This window comes from Pteropus alecto, unplaced genomic scaffold (genome assembly GCF_000325575.1).
Source record: "Pteropus alecto unplaced genomic scaffold, ASM32557v1 scaffold98, whole genome shotgun sequence".
Classification (NCBI taxonomy): Eukaryota; Metazoa; Chordata; class Mammalia; order Chiroptera; family Pteropodidae; genus Pteropus; species Pteropus alecto.
The window spans coordinates 9,634,474-9,660,536 of NW_006443570.1; the positions used below are offsets into that span (position 1 = coordinate 9,634,474).

Consider the following 26,063-nt stretch of genomic DNA (forward strand, 5'->3'; position numbering starts at 1 on the left):
CTTGGATTGCTGCAAACTTTTGGTTAATTTCCAGGGTTCTGAAAAAGTTAATTCTGACAATTCTTGCTTGTGATAGGATTTTTGGAGGGTCTTACTTTGCTGTTCCCACTGTCATATTATTCTTATATCTCTGTGGCATGTTTATTTTAGGTTTATGACTGATAAATGAATTTTTTAAAATCTCAATTGGAGAGGTTTGTCTCTCTCTCTCTCTCTCTCTCTCTCTCTCTCTCTCTCTCTCTCTCTTTTTTTTTTCAGTTTATTTGAGCCAAACTGATAACGTGCTGGGGAGCAAGATCTAAATGCTCTCAAGGAGAGGTTTGTCTTTTACTAGGAGAAGTAAACCATTTGAATGTATTGTGCCCACGATATATTAAATTGTAGCCCGACTGCTTCATTTTACATTTCTATTTATAATTTTTTCTTATTTTGTTTCTTATTTTTCAATTTTTTCAACTTATTCCTCTCTTCCTTCGAATAGTTTGAAGTCCTACTTGCTCCTTTTGTTTTACTCTAAGTTACTGAAAACATACATATTAAAATATCTAAACTTATTTTTCCTATCAAAATAAAAATTAAATAGTATAATAAACACATAAAATTAGATTTCAAAACAACGTTTGAAGCAAACAAAAAAAATGATTTAAATTGTTACAGCCTACTTTGGTGTCTCTGATTTGAGAAGAACACTTGAGGTAACCTTAATAATTGCTGTTATTTATTGAGTGGCTGCTATGCACCAAGCAGGATATGGACCTTTCATTTGTTAATTTGTTTACTATTCACAACTCTGTAAGAACTCTTTTTGTATATGATTAAATAAGCCCAGAGAATTTATGTAAAGTGTCCAAAGTCACATAGATTATAGATAACAATATCATGATTCAAGGTAGGGTCTGCCAAATACCAGAGCCAAAGCTACCCTGTTTCTCAAATGCTTGTCCCTTTCCATAAGGGTAAAAAATTTAGAGCACAGTGAGTTGGGAGGGTCATACATGTTTTTGAGAACAGATCATAGAAAGCTGTCTTCCTCAGTATTTCTCATCAGACAAAATTTTAAATACAGAGGTAGGAAATAAAACATAGTGACAGAGGAAATCTAGAAGAATAGAAACATGCTAAACGATAGCCTAGAAGGAAGAGACAGCTGGGGAAGAGTGAGAAGGGAGTCAAAGAGACAGAGAAAGTCCACCTGTTTTAACTGAAGAGGACAGATGGGACATGAGCAAAGACAAAAGGGGCCAGTGGGTAGGTGTCATCAGTTATAAGGCAAGTAACTGGAATTTGATCAATCGACGAGAATTTATTTACTGGATTCCTAGGCACTGTGAGAGGTACAAAAGAATATAGAGTTATTTTGGGAATGATAATGATGTAGACAAGGCAGATGGCATGAACTGGGGCATTAATGCTGAAGGAAAAGGCTACGGACAGAAGGCAGAAAGAAAGAGTTTAAGGCAATCTTCATGTGAGCCAGCTTGCCTATCAATCTGGACTTTTCGTGGGAATAAAAAGATAGAGAGGAAATACTGTAGTTGCTACTGAGTCAAAGGTAAAGAATTTGTAGATGGAAGGAGAAGGATGCCAACACCCCCTCTTTCCATTTCTGCCCTTGTGTAAATTAAAAGATTATTAAAGTTTTGTGAAAACACATCCACACGTACATACACACTACAGTGTTTTACATTATTCTTCCAAATGTAAATATGATCATTTGGGTAAGACTGGATAGGGCCTGTTGGACATGATTAGTACTTTATAGGTCTGGCCACCTTGGAAGTCACTAGAAACTCTTTTTGTATTGGAGAAAACTGCAAGCAAGACTTAAAAGGTATCTAAAGACATTCAACAATGTAATGACGATGGATCTCTATTTGTTAAAGTACGAGAGAGTCAAGCTTCATTAGTGCTAGTGGATGTGAAACCCAATTCAGAAGCATGAGGAGAAAATTAGCTTTCTGGATAGCCCCGTAATATATTACATGTAATAGAGTCTCATATGTGCATTCATTATTCTAAAATATCTATTGAATATCTGCTATCACAAAAATGAGAGTTGCCATGAGCTATCTTACACTTTAAGCTCTTCGCATGCATTATGTCATCAAATCCTTAAAACTATAATATTTAGAAGTTATTATTATCCCTATTTCATAAATGAGAAAAGTGAGATTTAGACATGTTAAGTAATTTGTCCAAGATCATATAGTCAGTAGGTGAAGAAGTAGCAATTCATATCCTGATCTGTGCTATATTTATTTTACCCCGAGGAAGGCACATTTTAAGTGCTGGGGATATAAAAATTAATACTTCGCAGTTCTTCTTTTTAAGAAGTACATAGACACTGGGAGACAGTTGTAATACAATAAAAGATGTGTTATAATAGGCATATACTAAGTGAATAAGTAAAGAAATACATAAATTTGCCTGGGGATGTCAGAGACCCCTTAAGCAGAAATTTTAAGGATCAGCAACCATTTCTAAGGCAATGAAGACACAGATGGAATGCCAGTACATGCAAAGCAGTGCATACAAAGACCCGGAGGTAGGAATACATTTGAACTATCTAGGAAACCCTAAGGAGGTCACAAAGACTGAAACGTAAAATGTAGAGGTACAGTATGAGACAAGGCCACTTATATGTGAGGCTAAGGAATTTAGATTTTATCCCATAGGAATTGGGGAAGCATTAAAGTCAGTCCTGTGAAAAGTCTGGTCAATAAAAGAGGTTCTAAATAATATTATATTATGGGGTCCATAAAGCTATAAAATTTCAAGGACTAGAGATGACCTAAGGGTAACAGTTAAGTAGTGATGGCAGCATTACAAATGAAAGGCTCCACTAGAGATTTGAGGGGAGGTGGTGGGAAGGCAATATATGCTCTAGAGAGACCTAGGCTCAATATACCAGAGGCTGCACTGGAGGTGTAGACACCTTGCACATAACTGCCTTGGCCAGTGATTTTATTCATGCATTTGTTCATTCAAAACACAAGTGCATGCCAGGCATCCAGAGCCATAGTTGCATTGCTATTTCGATAGCAGTACCCGATATGATGATGGATGGCTTTCGAAATGGCATGGCTAATCTCCAGGAAACTGACTTGAGGTGTGATATTGGGACCTGTTTAGAGATTTGTGGAACAGCAGTCGAGTACTACTTAGGAAATGCCAGTAGTGAGTGCCTTGGAGGACACTATCTGGGGTAGCAGGTAAGCAGGGATGGGCCTATGGGTCTAAATCCCCCAAACCTCTGTGCACCGGGTAGTCCACCGAATCTCAGAAAACAGGCACAATTTAACACCTCAGGAGACGAGGGATCTGCAGGAAACAATCCCATTCTCTTATATACCCAACAGAGGGCAGCATCTAGAAGGTAAGTAGAAAGATACCAATTACATATGCCCAAGAAGAACTGGACAAACTCCCCGGGTTATAGAATTGAGATGCTTCTTCCCAGTAGGGTAGACACCAAAAGACTCTGAGTAGAGACTCATGTCATATGTGTGTAAATGTATATGTTAATACAGTAAATGGAAGCTGTCATTTCATTTCTGCCACTAATGAGCTGTGTGGTCATAAACAAGCTGTTTCCCTTTCCTAGGTTTCAGCTTTCTCATCTATTACGTGAAAAAGCTGGATCTGATGATTTCTAAGGTCTTTTCCAGCTATACTATTTTATTAAGATTTCAGATGGTTACTGGAGATGATAAAATTTTGCATCAACTTATAATTATGTTGTGTAAATGATAGATCCATCAGATTTTCCTCCTCTCAGGAACTGCCGTGTGAAAATGACCCAACAAATGCAGAATCTACATCTTTCCCAGTCAAAGAAACACAGCGCCCCATCATCTCCCAATGCTGCCAAACGCCTGTACAGGAATCTCTCTGAAAAACTGAAGGGGAGCCATTCTTCATTTGACGAGGCCTATTTCAGAACAAGAACTGATCGTCTGAGTCTCAGAAAGACCTCAGTGGTAATAAAACTTTTTGTTCTTTTCTCAGTTTGAATTGTGTTTGGATTTAAGGAGATGCTAAGGTGACATTACTTCAGAACCTGACATTAGCAATTTTATAAATGCTGGAAATCAGGTAAGATAGGAACTGCACATATCCATGTTGTTAGCTGAAGTATGAGTTGATTGTGAGATTATTTCTTCTTAATTTCTTTTCCTTCCTTTTCCCTTAGTTTTTCTTTCTTCAATAAACCAAAGAAACCAAAATAGAGCAGTTTGACAAATACGGAGCGTGAGATTAAATGGGCTTTTGAGAGCCCCAGTGTTCATTCAAATATTGAAGGATCAACTTAACAATATTTTATTTATTTATAATGTATATCCTGTATGCTTTCCAAAGGCATTCAAAACAGAATCCAAGCCCAAAATGCATGTGTATTATATAATGGGAAATAAATCAAGAGATAGAGATAGAAGCGGAGGGAGAAAGCAAGGAGAAAGGGAGGGAGGGAGGAATGAAACAACTAGAAAAAGAAATGGGGGTGTGGGAAGAAAAATAAATATACCGAAAACCTAGACAAATATAGTAGTTTATCATTTCATTTTTCTGAGTTCCTAGTCAGTCAAAGCAGAAAGGGAAACAATTGGTTATAACATCCCATTAGCTGATAGCTGAAAGAATATTTGTCTATAAGGAGAAATGAATATTTTTCTGTGACTAAATCTTCTGGCTTTTATAAGATGTCACAATTAATTATGTAATGGAGACTAAAGAATAGTACGGGTGATGTTACAAACATTCTCATATGGCAGTTTCTTATATTGGCCCTCAGTAAAAGCGGAGGGCATAATATTACCATGCTCAGCAAGGGTATTTCTGCAGGGGGGTAATGGCACCATTTGTTTGAGCTTAAAACAGAAATGAGCCCTAGCCTTTCCAGATAGAAGCGTACTAGAGTTTGCCAACAAAAGCATGGAGGAGGAAATGACTTAAGAGTGAGAGCAAATATGGCACATGAAAAATTAGACATACTAAGAATCACAAACAAACACACAACTGTGGACAGGGCAGCATTTTAACTTTGCACTCATTTGTTTTCTAATTTGTTTTCTCATTTCAAACTCGTCTTCTGGGAGGGGTTGGTTGTAGCTGAGTTACGGCCTGAGTTACAGCTGAGTTAGAGCCATCAGAGGCTCTTCAGTTTGGCAGATCGTCGACAAAACACTTTTCCACTCAGCAGATTGTCCTGTAGCATACAGAGCTGCATACCAAAATAACTCTATTCCCTGGGTCCATATTGTCAAAACAAGCATTTGCATAATAGCTTTGTATTTTCTTCAGATTTCAATCATGTGTTATGTATTCAGCTAAGCCAACCTGCAGCTTGTGATAGGGAGAATCGATTTTTGATGAGACTAAAAATAAAACTTGCCAACCTAAATATTTGGTCACTGAAGACCTTCCACATTTTAATCAGGCAACTCCTATGCTAGGTCAAGTCCAATGGTCTTTCAACATTTTTAAAGACCGCAAAACTCTTGGAGAAGATACCAGATAGACGCGTAAATAGTATACGTGTGTTGCTCTTCTCCCATGAACTACAGAAATATGTATTTGAGAGAATTTCACAGCTTTTCTCCTTTGTTTACTAATTATCCTCTGAAAGAACTTTTCAAAGGAGCCATACTGTCTTAATGGGTATTATCCTTATGAATATTCGACTTCTGGTTCTTTATGGCCCTAAAACAATCTTCCACCCAGCCACTGAAATGACCTCTTGACACGACCTCTTGAGCCCCTCACTTGAGGGCTCAGAAATGCCAGGTGTTCAGTGATTGGGGCTCTGATTTGAGAAGGAGTAGAGGTTAGTACAAAGGAGTCTATGAGTTGGAGAGTCAGCCTGCAGGCAGTGTGGAGCTATTAGAGATTTGTAAATAGGAAAGTGACATGCAATGCAAATTTTAGAAAGATTATTCTTATATCAGTATGGAGCATGGGCTGGAGGAGACTAAGACTAGCAATAGGTGGTTCATTGCCGTGGTTTAAGCAAGGGATGATAATAGTCTAAGCAATAGTAGAGACATGGGTGAGCTTGAAGCAGAGAAAGTGTACTCTTAATTTCAAGCTAATCACAATTTAAACTACCCATGCTATGTTACCTCTGCCAGCATTTCCCAAACTGTATTCTGTAGAAATTATTCCAAAGACAGTTAAAACAAATGCAATTAAAAATACGTTCTATGAACAGATATTTGAAACAGGTTTTATCTCCCACCTATGGGAGAGTCACAATTGCACATTAAAATTATTAAAGGCCCTAAAAGGTCTTAGAGTAAAGTAATCCAGTAACTTAAAAAGCTTAATCCAATTTTTACCAAATTTATTTGACCACATGCTACTTTCTTCATAGAATACCTTTTAAGGATCTATTGAACAATATCCAAAGAAGCCTGGTTTGATTAAAGCTGATGTTTGCTCTTATCTATAGACTAACCATGCTCTCCTGTATTTTCTCAATGCACCAAATATACGTATCTGTTCAATGTCCATTAGGAATGATGGAGGGAGGGTTCAACACAGTGTTTACTTTGGAGACCTTGGGATGAATTGCAGTTACAACACTTATAAGTGGGTACGCAGTACTAAAGCCATCTCTAAAATTCAAGACAGCTAAGCCACAAAGATGAGCTAGTCTGTGAAACAGTGCCAACCCACTTTCGTTCTTCTCCAGAACTTCCAGGGCAATGAAGCCGTGTTTGAAGCAGTCGAACAGCAGGACATAGATGCTGTGCAGCTCCTTCTGGATCAGTACACACCAGAAGAGTTAGATCTCAACACACCTAACAGTGAGGGGTTGACGCCTCTGGACATTGCCATCATGACCAACAACGTGCCCATTGCTAGGATTCTTCTGAGAATGGGGGCCAGAGAAAGTCCACACTGTAAGTAAACCTGAGAATGAGAACATGTACTGTATCGAGGCTAGACCCCAGCTTTATGTCACCGAAACAGCCATTGCTGACCTTCGGAGCACAAATGGTTGACTAAGCACAGGCTCTGAAATCTTCTATATGTCTTTATGGACTTTCATGCAGATAATGATAGTGTTTAGCATTCTAAGCAATGAGGTGCATTCTAAGCAATGAGGTACATTCTAAATAGAATACTCTGAGTGGTATTGAAAAGGAACCTTAAAGGAACATCCTCCTAAGAATGTAACCCAATGTGAAATACTCCAAGTGAGGCTATCGAATAGAAAGTATAAATAGAAAAAGAATAAGTATGTGCGTGTTGGTGCCTTTGTGTCCATAATTAATAAAATGGCTTCATTTGTTCATCCATCCATTCGTTCATTCAATAAACACTGAGGACAGGGCACTGTCTGGGTACCAGGAACGTGAGGGTGAGCAAGACAAAATCCCTGTTCTCACAGAACTTATATACCACTAGAGAAGACTTCCAATAAACAAATAAACAGATAAATTAAAATATCAACTCAAACAGTGATAAATACCATGAAGAAAATAAAATGAATGAGTGGCTAGAGATTGATAGTGGAAACTATTTCAAATGGGGTTGAGCAGGAAAAGCCTACCTGATGGAATGAGACATGAGAAGATGTGGGGTCAGATTCTAGGCAGAGGGAATATCAAGGAGAAGGGTGCTGGGGCGAGCGGGAGTGAGAATGCTGTACTCGAAGAACAAGAAGGCAGTGTGGCCAAAGCAAAATGAACAAAGGGGTGATTGATCGCTGAAGAAGTCACTAGCCAGCTCATTCAGAATCTTGCCGACCATGGTAAGATGGTTTCACTCTGAGTGTAGCTGAATAGGGAGACGGTGGAGTGGTTTCAGCAGGTGAATGATATATTTCGCTTTACATTTTAAAATATCACTACAGTGGTCTGTGGAGAACAGACAGTAATCGGGCAACTGTGAAATTGGGAAGACCAGTTAGGAGTCTGTTTTAGTCGTCCAGAAGACAGATGTCAGTTGCCTGAACTAACATGGTAGTGACATTGATGGTGAGTACGGGTAGAATTCTGGATATATTTAACTGCTTTGTTGAGATATAATTCACACACCACACAATTCACTCGCTTAATGTGTACAATTCAATGGTTCCTAGTATATGCACAGAATTATGAAACCATCACCACAATCAATTTTAGACCACTGAAATCACCCCAAAGGAAACCCCATACCCTTTAGCAATCACTCCCGCCTCCCCAGTGCTCCCAGCCCAGGGCGACCACGAATCTACCTTCTGTTCCTATAGATTTTCCTATTCTGGACATTTTGTGTTAATGGAGTCATATAATATGGTCTTTTGTGAATGGCTTCTTTCTGGATATGTTTTGAAGTAGAGCTGAGAGTACTAGCCAAAGGGAGTTGCTGTGGGGCCAATGGGAGATGCCGCCCAGGGGGAGATGGGATAAAATCACACAACCCTTACCATGTGCCAGGCTCTATTCTGAGCACTTTACGTGAATTCACTCCTTTAATCCTCACGGCAACATTCTGAGGGAGGCACTCACATTCCCCATGGTGCAAACTCTCTGACCCAATGACCACAATGGCTCTGAGCCACAGTTTTTATGTTTCCTGAAAGAAAAAAGTAAACTCATCAAACTGTTAGTTTCACTAATGCTGATTCACTTACTTCCAAGTGGTGAGACCCAGAAGGCTGAAAGAGAAGCAAGCAAGTATGTAATTAGAGGTCACATCTCTGCTCCTAAATTTCGTAAACCCCCACCACCCAAAGACTAGGTACAGAGGTGGATCTTTGTATCAGAAAACTCTTTATTTAAAAAATGCTAAGCTCACCACATCCATGTCCAAGAGAGTGAGGATTTGGGTTCAGTAGAATTGGGGCTCTTCAATAAGAGCTTGGTCATCAAAGTGCCGCTTCTTCTTAGTGGAACTAGAGGATTTGCAGGGATGGGCAAATAAGGATGGAAGAAATCGAAAAGGCTTATTTGCTCCCTTCCAATTTATGTTGCAATAATGTCTGTCCCAAAGATCCAGGGAGGGAGCAGTGGAGGGAGGATCGGAGGGTTTGAACACAGAGAATGCAGACTGAGCTCCATTCTATAGGAACAAGGAGACCATTCATCCAGATGTTGCCTGCACTGGGCTGGATGAAACATTAGTCCTACTTACCTGAGAGGCTACAAAGAATTCTCCATTTTCTGTGAAACCAGTAGGACTCCCAATCTCCCCAAGCCCCTTTGTGCATAATTAAATCTCCATAAAAGGACCCAAGTACTCAATATCTGGTTAAACTAAAAGCAGATCTATTCAAAAGACCCCTGGTTTTTCTCATTCCCTCTAGGATGATAACCACAATTATCATTAGAAAGTCGTAAAGGAAGGTGAGAAATAAACCCAGGTTTTAGCCTCTAGAAAATATGACACTTGAGTCATTTTGGCCACCCAATAAGTCAAAGAGATAATACCATGTATTTACACCCACATGTATAAAAAAAGCAAAGGAATATTAATTGAGTACCTATTAAGTTTCCACATACATTATTTCCAGTTTTCATACTAGCCCTTCAGAATGATGTTATTAGCTTCATTTTGAAGATGAATTTTTTATTCTGAGAGGCTAAGTGACTGACCGAACGTTGCGTATCTAGTAAATAAATAGGGATGCCAAGGACTCGAGCCCAAATCTGTGGGACACCAGTACCTGGGATCCTTCCGTGCAAACTTACTGCCTTTCCAAACAACCAATATGGAGGGCTATGGCCACTGGACCCTGCATCTTTCCCTTTGTGTTGTTTGCTAAAATTCTATGGTGTATTTCTTTATTCTGTTCTAAGCACTAAGGTGCCACTCCTGTTGGAGAGAGGCAGGATAGAACACAATCTGTTTTCAGGGATTTTTCATTCACCTTATATACCAAGTACAAAAGAAATAGAATTGCTTCTGTGCATGAGTATGAGTCAGCCCATGAGAAGAACTAGTCTGCCAGCCGGATCCAGATAAGCAAACACCTGCTACATATTGTTCCCCAGAAGCTCTAGAGGCAGGGTATAAGAGAAAAAAATCGACAATGAGGTCTTAAGTTCTTAAAGTGTTTTACACATTGCAAAAATGGTTTTGCTTGCATCATCTCATTTGATCCTCACAACTGGCTTGTGAAATGGGAGTTACTGTCCTCCTTTTAATCCATGAGGAAACCAGAATAAGGAAAGTCAAATAATTCACCCAATGCTACAAAGCTAATAAGCAGTGGAGAAATGAACTGAACCTAGATCTTCCATATTAAATTCTTTGGTATTTGTGGAAAAACATTAACACACTGACTATCACACCACAGATGCTCAAATCCTTCCTTCCCTGACTCTCCATCTGCTCCTCTTCTAACGCCTGTCAAGTATTTCACAGCAGAGTGCAGGGTTTCTAATAGGGTTAGTGTTCTGTCTTCCCTTCCCCCATGTGCTCCCTTCTGAAAACTAGCCCAGTACTCTTTCCACCACGCCAACCAGGGATCGTAATACAACTCAGAAGAAAGTCCTCTGTAACCTCCCCTATTTTATAACGGGAATCGCAAAGACACACATGAGTTTAGGGTCTTAACTCCTAAGCCATTGGTCAGACCTGTGTTCCAGTCTCTAGCCCCTCAATCATAGAACTACATGGAAGTGTTTTTTATAAACACACTTGAAACTCACCAGGCACATTTCCTTATTCATAGAGGAAGTCCCAGAAGTGGCCACCCAAACTTGTATACTGCCCCAAGGTTAAATATATACAGCACCCCAACCTGTTCATTAGATGAATGTACTATCTTTATCCAGCAACTTTTTTCTGTTCCTCCCACCTTTAGGGAAGCAGCCCAAAGTAGTTAGTATTCATTCCTTCTAGAAGAAAACATCAGTCCTTATTAAAGTAGAATCCCAAGAACATCTTCTCAGACCGATGTGCTGAGCTCAGGAAATAGGCACAGAATCTGAAAGGACTGGAGTTAGGAAAGCTAACGTACAGAGGCACCTCAGGACACCCGGGGGTTATGCCTTTGTTTCATCCATTCGTATCCCAGTCACCATGACTCCTGCTCAGCTGAACATCTGCTACCTGAGTAAGACTTGTCACCATATGGGAGAGTCTCAAGTCATAAACCCCTCCCTTATTCTGACTAACTCATATCCTGCCCCCACCCTCAAATCACGGTTTAACAGTCTCCAGGAGGAATTTGCTGAATCATCAGTGAAGTCCTTGCCTTTCTGAGGCTGCCATTTATTTGGCATCATGTAGACTCTGTAAACAGTAACCATAAAGAAGCTAGTTCTTTTTGGATACCTGCCATGTGCAAATCTGGTCACTCACGTGGATTTTTTTCTCATCTTTTGATCCTAGTACCTGGCACATAGTAGGTGCTCAGAAATTTTCAGTTGTAATTTTAAGCCTTGTCTTCAGCTGGCGGGAATAGCAGATGTTGAATTTTAGCACACATATACACATACATTTTGTATGTAGTGCACGCACAGTGTGTAGAGAAAACCTTGAAGTCTTCCAGCAGTTTATACTTTGAGGTACCTTTTGTTGTTGCTGCTGCTGTTGTTATTTTCCAGGCACTGTTGTAGAATTTGGTTGTAGATATAGCCTGTTTTTGTTTTTACACTGTTTAATAATATGGAGGTAAGAACGGTGGGATGTTCCTCACTTTCAGTCTTTCTGCCCTTTCCTAGAGCAGATTCCTCCCTTCTCTCCAGAGCCTCTCCTCTCTCTCTCACGTTCTCTCGGATACTGCCTATGGAACTAGGAAATGTCACCGAGAATTAGTTATGTTCAGCTACTTCATAAAATGGAATTGCAGAGTAACTGTCATTTGAGTATGGCACGGACGCCAATGTTACAATTTTGGCAGACTTGTCAGGATGCACCACTGGGTTCTGCAATAGTCGAGGGTTCGTGCTGGTGCTGGGACTGGTTCAGGGCCCGTCTAAGAGGTGTGACTATAAACTAATGAGGCTGGCTTTATGTAAACAAACACACCAGAAAGTCTACAATCCAAACGAATGTTATCCTTTAACATGGTCCTCATGGGAGACCCCACACTTGCTCCAACAGTGCTGCCATTGCTCCAAACACTTTTGGATTTGTCCTCAGAGCCAGTTTATGAGAAAATCTGACTCGTTGCTTAGAGTCACACCTGATTTTTGTTCCAAAACAGCATTGCCCAGCGTCATCACCCTCCATGTTCACCAGGCTTGATTTAGAGAGGTTTCCTGAAATCAAATCCACCCTCAAAGGACGAAGATTTGCAACTATTAAGAATATGTAAAGAACAAGCCTTAGGCACATCTCTAGAATGATCCCCAGATATTTTTATCTGCTTCATTAAAATAGACAGACAAACCCCCACCCTGACTTACAGACCTGCTCCTCAAACCTCATCTCATGCTGCTCGCCCCTCATCCACGATATGCCAGCCCCACCAGCCTCCATTCTGTCCCTTCAGTGTGTCACGCTGTCTTACCAGAGGGCCTTCGTATCTGCTATTTCCTATTCTTGGAATGCTTGAATGCTTTAAATCTTGATCATTACATGGTCAACCCCTTCTTTCAGCTTCAATGTCACATCTTCAACAGAGGTTTTCTCTGGCCACCAAATCCAAAGGCTAAAGTCCCTTTATTTTCATTTTAATTTAATCACATCACTTTAGTTTAATTTTCTACATAGCACTTATTACTATACATTTTTCTCAGTGTTTTTACATACTTATTTCCCATCTCCACTAAGTTAGAATGTAAACTCCACATGAGCAGAACTTGTCTGCCCCATTAATCACCATGTCCCTAGCAAGCAGCAGACTCTCAATGAATGAGTTTAACTGAATTGAATGAATCCCAAGGCTACTTCTTTTTAAGGGTATATGTATATTATTTATTTCGAAAGGAATTATTTTACTAAACATTAAGTGATCTTTTCTTATGTTTCCAAATAATTATTTAGACATCAGGTAACCACAGCCTAAGTTAGTCACCTGCTCTGCAAGTTAATAATTATCTTTTCATTCTTTTCTTTTTGATTTTTAAATATACATACAATACAGAATATATTCTCCCTGTCAAAAAAAATAAAAGATTATAGATAAAGTTTGAAGATATCTTTGATAACCCACCAACACACACGTGTGTGCACACATACTCATCATTAGGTCCCCGGCCTTGAATTCTTGCAACATAACCATTCCTAGCCTCTTAAGCTTCGACTGATTTAGAAGATCCACTTCCAAGCTTACTGAGAGTGACTGTTGACAAGAGACTTGTGTTCCTTGCTGCACGGGCCTCTCAGTAGGCCTGCTCCCTGACATAGCAGCTGGCTTCCCCCAGGGCAAATGATGCGATGGGGGCGGAGGGAGAGACCAACCAAGCTGGCAGCAACAGTGTCTTTTATATCCTAATCTCAAAAAAGACATATTATCATTTCTCCTGCATCTTGTTGATCACACAGACCAAATCTGGTATAGTGTAGAAGGGTATGAATTCCAGGAGACAGAGATCACTGGGATTCTCTTGGAAGCTGGATACCCTACGACCTGTCTAAGATTGTTGAGAATTAAATGTAATAATAGCTTTAAAACATTTCCCTGGCATACTATAAATGGTCAAAAAATTATTGGCCAGTATAACTCTCAAAATCAAAATAAAATAACTCAAGAGTTTCTAGTAAGTAAAGAATTTAAATATTTCACCCTTCTGTTGTATAGTTTGTGTTGTAAAAGCACTTTTTAAAGTTCATAGAATATTACGTTCTAAAGCTAGGAGCCACTAGCCACATATGACTATTGGGTACTTGAAATGTGTCCAGTCCAAAATGTGTGTTCTAAATGTAACATTTACACTAAATTTTCAAGGCTTCAGTAACATATACAATATATATTATTCTCCTTATTAATTTAATATTGATTACATATTAAAATAATATTTTGGATCTATTGAGTTAACTAAAATATATTATAATTAATTTCACCTATTTCCTTTGGCTTTTTAATGTCACTACTAGGAAATTTAAAATAATGTGGCTTACACTATAGTTCTATCAGATAGCACTGAAAAATTAGCAGAAGATACAGATACCTTATTTCATAGTTAAGCTCCCTGTGACATCATTGGGTGATCTGCTTTGTATTTCCTAAATAATTTCTTCAAGTGTTTTGCATATTGGTTTTAGAGAAAATGTCCATTTACCCCTTGGAGTTTGGGAGACAGGCAGAAAGTTCCTCTCTGTGTCAGTGGCTCTGGTTTCTTAAAGAAAGAACCACAATTACAACCTAAACTATAGAATATGGAGCTTGTAAATCTACATTCTGCTGGGGGAAAAGCAGACAAAAAAGATTCCAGAGCCCCCTGTCCAGGGTGTAATGAGTTCTAGAAGAAGAAAGTGCCACAGTAATTAAAATGAAACCTTTAATCTCCAAATCTCTAAAATATTTTTGGAACCTGAACTCTCAAAGTCCTTGGAAATAAGTGAAGCCAAAGTGAATTCTGAGTCCTGAACCTTAGCAAGACAGGTAAATTGAAACTTATGATCTGAGTTTTTCTGGTAAGAGAATGTTTGAATTAAAAACATTTAATTATTGGAATACCTCTATATCATTTCTTTTGACGTTCCTACCTGAAAACAAGTCAGTTGGGAGGTTCTTAGAAGGTTGTCACTTATGATCAGCAAAGATAAATTTTATTAACTGCTATTCTTTGTTGCCCAGAGGATATTAGCTTACAATGCAAGGTTTATACCTAAGTGACCTTGTTTTCTCCTTTGAAGTAACAGATAGGGTTGAAATTGACACCATTTCGTATATAACATATTTCTGAATGGTAGCTGCAACATAAAATTTTTATCTAGGGCAAAAATTATTATTTTTTAATACCACAACACTATTTTATAAAAACAACTATTTGATTTATTTTTTGTGCCTATAAAAAAACATAACAAACACAGACCAATGGGTATAATAATAATATAAACCTCCAATAATTGAGAGCCTTCTCTGTAAAGACTATCACAACTTATGAGACAGGTGCTGTTATTGTGCCATTTTTAGAGATGAGACACTTGGACTCAAGATAGCAGTATAACTGGTTTGGGTCATACATTCATAAGGGGCAGAGCCTGATCTATAACAGGGATCCTCAACCCCTGGTACCGCAGACTGGTACCAGTCCGTGGCCTGTTAGGAACCGGGCCACACAACAGGAGGTGAGCGGCAAATGAGAGAATGCAGCTTCATCTGTATTTGCAGCCGCTCCCCACCGCTAGCATCATCGCCTCGGCTCCACTTCAGATCATCAGCCATTAGATTCTCATAGGAGCACCGGCACCTGGTGCCAAAGAGGTTGGGGACCGCTGATCTATAAGACCCCAAATCCCTTTTAGCACCTTATCTCCACTTTGGAAATAAGAGTAGATTTCAGCTCAGGATAAGGAAACTCTTTAAAATTAAAGTAAACTCTTTTAAGTTAAAATTTAGAGAAATAGACTAGGCTACCTTGGTGAGTTCCCTTCATGGAGGAAATCATACAAGACCAGGGGCACCATAGGAAAAGGCGCCTAAGGCTGGTTTTAAGGATCCTTCGAACACTGAGATGAAATGCTTGTCTCAATGCCTTGTTTTTCCCAACAATAAAAACAAACAAAAAATTCTAATAACAATAGAAAGTTACTGCTGAATTATAAAATGGCATATCATTAGTAATGGGCAAATGTATTCTTTTTTTTTTTTTTTCAAGCAAGCTAAATGAATTGTTCCCTAAAAGACTCAATTAACAATTAAAATTAGTTTATATTTTACCCTCATTAAATTTTCAAGCTCTTAAGCAATTATCAGTTGGGCCCAAATTCACTTACTGTAGGGCAAGGAGGAAATTAAGAAATAGTAAGGCAAGTAAGTGGTTGGTGATCTGTAGGTTAGATTCTGATCGTGAAGAAAATCCACTCAGTCTGATCATTATTTATCTCAGAATTTAAACAGTAACTGTAATTGTATTCTTTGAACACCAAGCGCCCACCCCTCCCCATACTCCCACCCTGTAGCTAATTAGCTAGGCAGGTCTTATAACAAATACCCACTCAGAAACACTGGGTGATAGAAATGCTGTTGATAATTAAACACCACAATAGCATGAAGCCAATTTCAGGAGCTGCCGAGCGAGCGGTCTTGCCTCAGCCCGACTGCTCACCACACTCACAGACCCTCTATTGTGCTTGCTATATAGTTGCTTGGCTGGAGATGGGATCCGCTGCAATAAGAGAGAAAAGACAAAACCTTGAAAATGAATCCAGGAGTTCTGGACTTAAGGGGGAACTATCCAGAGTGTGAAAGTGAAAGGGCAATGGATCCAAGAATAAGAGAAGTGGATGGGCAGGAAAGTCAACCATAAAATAGACACAGACCGGCCAACCAGCCACAATGAGTTCAGCAATCTGGTGACAAATAGACAGGGACTATAAAACTGCAGTACATAAATAATAGGTTCATTTGCATCCCTTTTGGTTTAGAGCAAGTTCGCTACGTTTTTTTAAGGTGTTTAAGAAAATCTTGGATAATCATCCCGCCTCCCTGGGCCTCAGTTTCTTCATCGTAAAATAAGGAATTTGAAAAAGTTCTCATCCTAGGGCGGCAAAAATAGGAATGGGGCTCCCAGAGGGGTCAAAAAGCCTAACCTACCACTTCATTACTCAAGATGAAACTACACAGTCTAATATAATTATCATTTTTACTTGTTTTCGCTTAAAATATATTAACCATGTTTGTTAGGTTGATTATCTCATACTGAATGGATACTTCTATTGGCAGTTATATAGGTCATTAATAACAGGGAGAAAATGATTAATTTATAAGTCAGTTGATTTGGTAGTCAATAAAGAAAATCTTTCAAAAAAGAGTGTTTTATTAAGCTATTAAAAAATCCATAGGAAAAAAATAATAAAAGTTTTGCTTGGTGAAATGGCTGGAAACCACTTGCTCAGTCATGCCTCTCCAACTCATGCATGGAATTACCTCTAACAGAGGCAAGTGAGGATATTCCCAAGGGTTCCTGGGGACTTACCTGATCCCCTACCACAGAAAAAAGAAAAAAAAGAAAAGATTTCTCTTATAACATTTCCTTTAAAAAAAAAAAAATCTTCGATTTGGGGGAAGTTTTTCCATGTTCCTCTGTAATAGAAGTATTCATTTTAATTTCTAAGTAATGTGCTTTAACCGAAATCTATATGGAAAATTTGATGCTCCAGGAAGATGCACATATCCATTCTGTGGCTTCAGAGATGCTCACTGCACCCACCAACACCACCACCATATTACGCCATGCTACAGGTATCCCAGCTTGAGAAGTGTAGGGATCTAGATGATCATGGAAAACTTAACTGGCTATAAAAATCTGTGGATCTTCTTTGTTAGTCTATGAAGAGGCAAAATGCTTTACCTGAAAGATGTAGAATCCCTTCACCCTTACAACTCAAATAGCATCAAGCCTATAGCCTAGAAGGAAAAGAAAAGTCTAGAAACAAAACATGTTGTGCTAGAGAAAGCAGGAGAAATTTCAGGCGGAGCCAAGCATAGCTGTCCATCTGAAATGCCACCTGGAATTCACACCAGTAATAACTGTTGTGGATATAAAAATTAATAGGGGGGATTTCATAGTATTAGAAAAATTTATTTTTATAAATCATGTGTCTATCACCCAAGTGTTGACGCATGCATGCAATTCAAACATGAGGCTTACAATAAAAAGCTCACTGAATGACCTAGCAAGGACAATTCCCCCATTTTCTCTATAATTTGGACTGGAAGAGGGAGGGGGGAGTGGGTAGAGGGTGTAGTTACTGGGTCAATTAATCAACCTGAAAACTGTGACACAAACTCTGACGCCTAACCTATGTCTAAAAATACACAAATGTATACGAATTTGTTTTAAACTGTCAATGCCTATATTTAGGACCTTCCCAGCAAGGCTATAATGAGACTGTGTTTGCGGGCTTCAGTCATAGCAGACTCTACCATTAATCTGAAGTTAGTTAAATTAACAGCATTTAGTACTGACTTGTCAATCTCACTGCTCCAGGAAATTGCACCTTGAGGCTACTAATATTGCCAATTTTTCCACTGGAGTATGCGCCCGCGTGTGTGTATGTGTATTTTTTTCTCCAGAACCTCCGTGTTCATACACCATCATTGCTTCCCTACGTCCACAGCACTTATATTATCATTTATTCTGGCCTCCTTTAGCCTTCCCGGGGGATTCTGCATAGTGTAGCTGCTCAGTGAAAGAGTTTTTTAGCTTTATATTTATTTGTTTATTTTTCTGTCATGGCTCATGACTGAGGCTTTAAAAAAAAACTGTGACAGTATTTAGAGTACATGATTGACTGCTACAGCAACATTCATTAACCATGACAAATCTGCAGCAAAACACAGTCCTGAGTGTTCTAAACAGCGACTTGAAAAAGAAAGAAGAAAGAAAGAAAGAAAAAGAAAAAAAGACCCAACTAATTTTTCATTGACCTCATCTGTAAATAAATTTAGACTGATGGTGAGCAGGGGCAATAATAAATTAGTATTCATTTCCTGTAATTAATGCAAACATGCCTATGAACACAGAGAATATGAATATATAACCACCTAATTTCCATTTCAAAATAGAGCTAACAAATTTTCACTTGAGTTATCTTCATAACATTTTCCCCCTTAATTAGAAGAATGAAATGACTGGATTTCTTTCCCACCCACTAGGGGGAAATACTGTTTTGGTCACGGAGAGTGTCCAATGAATTGGCAACAGATCTGCCAACTTATTCTGATCTGTTTTATTATTTGATCCCCTACCACAGGTCCATGCTGAGGCTGTCTTCTCTTGTTTATCACTAATCAGGAAGGGCTCCTCTGAAGTGACCTAGTGACCACCTAGGCAGGCCCTCACATGCATGAGAGCCACCACAAGAAGCAGCCTCCCAGCCTGACACAGATGTGAAACCATCTCTCATTGACATGAATGTTCACTCACACAATGGTGGGTTGGGCAAACAACATGATGTGAATCGAATACAGATGATCATGCATTGGGCAAAACAGGAAAATGCTTTACAACCTCTCCTGGCAAGAGAATCTAGTAGAACTTGCTCTCTTGGGCCTGGGCATCTCTGGAGACCTTTCCTATAGTCAGACCACAACCAAAGACCAATGTCAAGTCATCCAGCCATCAGAAGTCACTAGCCCTACTGTGTCTGCATTATTAGAATACTTCGATAGCAATGAATGGATTGATACTAAGAGATTTATGCCACTAAGACACACATACGAAAATGTCTGTGAGCTGGGCAGAAAGTGATAACAGCAGAAAATTTGAATCAGGTTCTACCAAAAAAAAAAAAAAAAAAGAACAAACAACTTTGGCAGAATACGGCTTGCCTCGTTGATGAATTTTCCTAGGGCCTTCCTTGCCCTACAGAGCTTTTGCCCTTAAGTGTTTGTTCCTCTGAAGATCATAAAAACAAATGCGTGCAATCTGCTTGGAAGTGGTCTTCATGGATACTTGATGGTGGAATTCTAATTAACTGCGCTAAGCAGCTATGTGGGGTATGTGTGTGGCGAGAAGGTCAGAGGGCAATGGGAACATCTTAATTTGAGAGATTTACCATTTAATCTAGTTGTAAATGTCACTAATTAGACCTTATCATAACAAGATGTTAATAATGGACATAGATCCCACTGTCACCAGGTATTTTTCAAAACAGAGTAGATTCTTAGATATCCTGCTGGTGAAGCTGCATTTCCCCAGAAAGACAAAGGAGTCATCCCATTTCTTTCCCTTCAGTTGTCAGCCTGGAAAGCCGAGCGATGCACCTCAACACTCTGGTGCAGGAAGCCCAGGAGAGGGTGAGCGAACTCTCCGCTCAGGTGGAGAATGAAGGATTCAGTCTGGACAACACAGAGAAAGAAAAACAGCTAAAAGCTTGGGAGTGGAGGTATCGGCTCTACAGACGCATGAAAACAGGCTTTGAACATGCCAGTGAGTATAAGCAGAGGACTTCTACATTTAAATAGCCCAAACCTTGACTTGAGACAGCCAGGCCTTCTTTTACTGATTTTTTTGTAACTCTACAGGGTTGTGGATGGCCGTTGTCAGCCTATTTGGAGCAAGGGCTCTGAGAAGCTGTAAAAGGATCTTTTGTCTTGCTTGATTTTCTGGCTCTTGATAGGTTCTCTGGCCACAGCCATGAAGCTTCAGTGCTGCTGGCCTCCCTCCACCATGTCATAGTCATCTAGCACTTTCCACCAGTAGGCACTAATGCCTAATGACCTGGATGGTCTGAGGCCCTAAGTGGCTATATTTTGGTATGTGGAGGTGGAAAAATATTTGTTTGCCTATTGGTCCAGTTTCTGCTTCAAGCTCAAGTTTAAGTTGTTTTCAACTCTCTACTGCAGTTTTTTATATAGTACTTATATAAACCAACCTTCGATTAATACAGGCTACAGAGAACAGTCAATCAACGCATGAATTACGCTTCTGTCTACACTTCCATTCTCATTACCAATTCTTTTTGTTAATTTAAGAAAGCCTTGTTTCTGGATAATACTCACTAGCCCTGGAAGGTACTGCTTAGTGCAGCTTCCAATATAAAAAATATATAAAATTCAAACACTTGTGAAATACTAAACTTTTATTCCAAAAGCAATCTTATTTAAACAACAAAAACTTATATTTTAATTTTAAATATAAGGGAAAGGACAGTTCATTAGTTTGGAAATTATCTGCCTCTGCTCCAGGAACCTTAGCTGTGCTAAAGATCAAAGGCAGTGAAAATCTTGTTTCTGAAGTAGTACTGTATACTAAGTACCAAAACTGGGCCTAATCCTTTCTCTTGAAGCAAATAGCTTAAGCAACATTAATGAAAGGTTGCTTTTAATATTAATCTCTTCAACAATGCTGATACATATTTGCTGGGTTTTTTTTAATAAAAAAAAAAGACAAAAGCAATTGTTTTAGTAAATGCATTTGCTATTGTACTTCATTCAGATGAATATTAGAAGTCGTATTTTTAGACTTGATATCATTTTCCTTGTAATGTTCTAAATTAACAAATACCTTCTGGGTGTTAAGGAATACCAAAACCATCAGAAATCTTTTTAAAACCTAAAGTTAGTAGACATGGTATTTGCCCATGAATTCTTTCTTAGAAAAGTTCTACTTGATGTAATAGGAGGCAGCATGGGAGCGAGGCAAGTTAACATTCTATACTGGGAAGAGCACAGAATCTGGCATCCAAAGCCAATGGCTTTCATCCCAGCTATGTCTTCATCATGTTCTCAAATGAGTAATTTGGCCTCTTTGGGCTGCAGCTTTCTCATCTTAAAAGAGCAGTTGCTATACTTGCCCTTTCTACACAATGGGGTTGCAAAAAGTCTCCAGTGAAATGATTTACAAGAAAGTACTTTATGAAATGTAATGGTCTCCATCTACAAAGTTGGTTCCTGCTAACACTTTCTGGCCTCCTCTCCGCTGGTCCAGCTGATCTCCAGAATACTTTGGGAAGGCTTGACTGGTATTATGCACCCCTTCGGAAGATGTTCTAATGATCAAATAAGACCAAGATGGCAACAAATAAAGGCCATTGAGACTTCTAATGAAAGTGTTCAAAAGCAAAAGCTATTAGGCTCTACAAACAAATGTTTCCATAGTATATGTTTCAGGGTATCCATCAAAAAGGCAAAAACATTGTTTGAAAAGGATTCCCTATGTTAAGATCCTTATGTTTTTCCTTCTGTCCCAGGAGCCCCCGAGGTGCCAACCAACGTCTGTCTCGCGGTAACCGGCAGCACATCACTCACTGTCAGCTTTCAAGAGCCTCTTAGTGTCAACGCAGCTGTAGTGACCAGATATAAAGGTACTGGGCTCCGGATATTTTTTTCATTGCTCCTTAAAAAACAATCCATTGTTTGGCGATCAGTTGTGCATTTTCTGTTTGTTTTCCTGCTAATAGGCTGTTTTTTCATCCCATTTACTTTTGGAGTTGAAATAGTTCCACGGGCACTCATGAATAGAGTGATAAGTCACAGAAAGGATGAACCACAAGACCAGGCTGTCATTCTAAGCCCCTCAATTAATATTAATATCCCAAGCCTGTTTGCATAGGGCCTGCTCTGTGCGTATCATACGGATGGATACAGGGCTGAGTAGTACACACTGAAGAATCAGCCTGGATCCAAGGAGCTTAGAGGCTGGGATTTGGAACATACTAAATAGCGGGGCATATAAATTGATAGCTGTAATAGCAGGTAACCAGCATTGTGGATTTTTTTTTTTTAACCAGTAATAACAGATACAGTGTGCATTGGAGGTCAGAAAGACCCCAGGGTGGTGGTGGCATTTGGGTCTAGCCTTCTGAACCAGAAGATAAAGTAAACTCTAAGTGAAGAGAACAGTGAGCACAGGTATAAAAGCAAGAACATGCTAAGATAAGTAAAGAAGAATAAGAGGAATGTGTCGAAGAAAGAGAGAATAGTGTGGCTCCAAGGGAGGGAAGGAGAGCGTTCGTGCCAAGGTGCAGGGAAATGTAAGATTAGAGGGAAATTAGGGTCAGGAGATTTTAAGAGTAGGGTGAGGCTTGAAATAAAGACTAAGGATTTTAGGCTTTATTTGATGAACTCTGCAGGCCACTAGTAAGGACAAGAGCAGAGAACTGAAAGATTTAAGTGGCAACACTGTGTATGAAGTATTGGAAGACATGTGGATTTAGAATAAGGAGATGAATTAGGAAGATATACAGAAGAGAGGTCATGACAGCCAGCAACGGAGAAAAAAGAGAGAGCCCAGAGGAGAAAGATATTTCAGAGATGTTATCATAACAGCCAAGGCTTACAGGGCACCTACTATGTGCTGGATACTGTTTAAAGTCTTTATATTAACTCTATTTAAGCTTCACAACAACCTTATGAAGTACTGTTACGATTCCCATTTTGCAGATGAGGAAACTAAGGCAATGATGTTAAGAAACTTGTCTAAAGGCTCATGGCAGAGCCAGAAGTACCTCATTATGTTGATGTATGAATGTGGCGGACAAAAAAAAAGAAAGAAGTCTCTTTTCCTGATTCATGAGGATATATGGAAATACCCTGAACAGTTCTAAAAACTGATAAAGCTCTGCAAGTGTATTCCAAGATGCCAGGCCACAGCACAGAATTTTTGTGTACTGTTGCTCCCTTGGGCCACAACAAAAGTAGTGTTTGTGCTTCCTTTCTCCCTCCCAGGGCTTGTTGCCAGGAGAACCTCCTATATCTGCAAACATTAACTCTGCCCACACTCCGGAGCTTCCTAAGGTGCTTCTAGATAAGTCCATTCTCTGTTTATAATACCTTACTTGGGTAAGACAGCCTTGAGTTGGTTATCACTTTGGGTCTAAGAGAAGGCAGCCTGAGAATACTAGCAACAACGGATAAAAGAAGCCACCCAGAATGACCTCTCACAGCCATCCTTTGCTACAGTTCTGACACTTTCTCTTGGTTGTCTCATCTGCCAAGACTTTCTAAAATTCAGAGCCAGTGTTCACAGGCAATGTCAGACATGGGCATTTTCCTCTCTTTCTACATCTCTTCCACTCAGAGTTTTGATGAAGGGGTTTAATCAACGCTGTCCAACTTGACATTTTCTTCTTACGTTTGATTAGTGAGCTATCAGGAGCTAATTTATCCAGACTGTCAGCTAGTTAATACTTGGCCACGATGTCAGAAAATTCTATCAGCATTCACATATTAACAAGTCTCATCTCAGGAGACTTGCATTTGGGTGAGGTTGAAACGAAAGGTCACAAGTGGGTTCTGTTACTGACTGGAGGAGATTAATTAAGCATTATGAATAGAATTGTCTGTTGCATTACAGAGTAGATTTCCTTATGTTAATTTATAAGGTCATAAATTGAGTCCTTAACCTGACCACGCTCAAGGGTTATTTAAAACAGCGGGTGGCCTACTGTACCCAGAGACAGAAGGACAGTTTTTAATTCAGGGTTGAAGTAATTATTTAATTATGGAAATATTAGCAAAATTACCCTGAGACAAGACTAATTATTTTCTTTGCTTTATAAAAGAAGAAAAAACAATTGAGAAATCTGCGGGATGAAACGACAATTATCTAATTGGTTAGAGAGAAGGCTTAACCCTGCAGTATTTAGGGTCTGGCAAAAACATCTCACACTGTTCTCCAGAATTTCTGGGTTCAGCAAAACCTCAAGCCTATTTTGACAACTGGTTGTTTTCCCCCTTCATGCATGAGCCAGTGTTTGAAAGAAAATCTGAACCCTGTTTCTCACTTGTTTACACTCAACTCATCAACATGTTGGGTTTTTTAAGAGTTTGTTGATATTCAGAAACCTTTTTAAGAGCATCTCTTTATAAGTCTTCTTCAGGCCCCGGGGTGGGGGTGGGGCTACCAAGCCAGTTGCCATCACAACTTGGATATGAAAGGTGTCAATTCCAGTTTAAAACTCTGGAAACAGTTCAGGGTGAGACCCACTGGATTTTTCTGCCTGCCGCTCCCCTGAATGCAGGAAAATGGGGCTAAGAGAGCTACTGTCTGTTTTTAGGTGTTTTCTCCACTAATTTAATGAGCTCTTTTGGTCCCATCTCACCAGTTGTCATAGTTTACAAAGCAAAACTATAGTTCAGATGCTTTGGATAATCACCAGAACTCTCGTTCCACAGTCTCTCCTCGCTGCCTTGGATAATGTGCCTGATGCTCTCATTTGCAGAACGTATGTCATTTCTCTGCAGGCCCAAAGGAGAAAACATTTTCGAAAGTTATTTTGCTGCTCTTTGCAAGGTTTGGGGTGGATAGGAAGGTATCCTGTAACAGGTGCAGTAAGGCATCTGTTTACCATCCATAGGATGAATTATTTTCTGGCTTTTTAAAAAGCAGGCCTTGGAGCAGTCACACTTTGGGGTTTGCCAATTACAAGATGCTGCAATAGGTGCTCCAGTGCGTGTGGGCAGTACCCTGGTTTGGACGGTGCCCTTCCCCACCTCTTTTCCTGCCTTGTTTCCCTAACTGATTAGAAACCGCCACCCTAATTCCTTTCTATAAAGGCTTGTAATAGTAAATTATTTAACTGCTCATCATTTGGTAGCATTTTTTTTTTTTTTAATTAAAAAGCATTCCTTCTTATAGAGGTTTTCAGGACCTTTCAGGAGCTGGTAGTGTATCTGCTTCTGCAAAGACCAGGTGGTTGCTTCTACCAACCAACACCTTCAATCTCTTTCTCAGGAGAGGAAGCCAAAGATTTCCAGGAAGATGTCTGGTAACATTACGGCTTCTAGGAGGGAGAGTCCACCATTTGTACATTAAAACCCTCAGGGTTGATCATTTATAATGATAGTACAAACTTGATGACTTGGTCACTTGGGCCATCATTCCATAAGAGCTAAGAAAAACCTGATTTCGTAGGGCTTGGATACACATTGTTTAGTTATTTAAATTATTTTTATGACTTCTATTATTTTTTCCATCTACACCTTGTAGTTGGAAAGATATTGGTCTACCAAGAAAAATGCACTGCATTAGAGAATATAATTACTTTCCATGTTTAATTAATTGAAAAATTAATCTCATCATAAGCATGAGGTAGCTACCCTCGTTACTAGATTGAAGTGATATAATTCCATGAAGCAAAAAGATTTATAACCTCATTTAGCCTGTCTAGGCAGGAGTAAAGCGAAAAGTTTGCAGATGATAACAACTAGGAGAGGCAGAAGTTATGTCCAGAGGAAATGAAACTCAGTGATTTAACATATTTTGCTTGTGAGTAAAAATGTAGAAGTGGGTTGAGTGACTAAATGTATGATGGGGATAAACAGCAGGGCCAGTGAGAGTGAGAGAAAGGCAACACTCAGCCATGACAGCCTTTGTGGCCTTAGTCCTCCTAAGTACCTCCCCTAGTTGCCGAGTTGTCAGGATCCAGCCAGTTTACTTTCCAACCATCTTGTGATTCACCTGAAAATCTTTCTCCACTAAGATATGTTTTATAAAGCATAGCTTTTTTGCATTTTCTTTTTTTGGGAGAAAAATTTTAACCCTCAAACAATACAGTACAGGGTTGTA

At 39.3% G+C, this 26,063-nt stretch overlaps 1 protein-coding gene across 1 annotated transcript in view; it reads left to right on the plus strand.

Moving 5' to 3' along the window:
- Positions 1-26,063, plus strand: part of ANKFN1 (ankyrin repeat and fibronectin type III domain containing 1) — a 330,895-nt gene that overhangs the window by 227,607 nt on the left and 77,225 nt on the right. Inside the window, exons 4-7 of the mRNA XM_015599115.1 lie at positions 3,779-3,980; positions 6,692-6,902; positions 19,788-19,982; positions 21,745-21,858. Coding sequence (XP_015454601.1) covers positions 3,779-3,980; positions 6,692-6,902; positions 19,788-19,982; positions 21,745-21,858 — 722 coding nt within the window. The remainder of the gene's footprint in view (positions 1-3,778; positions 3,981-6,691; positions 6,903-19,787; positions 19,983-21,744; positions 21,859-26,063) is intronic.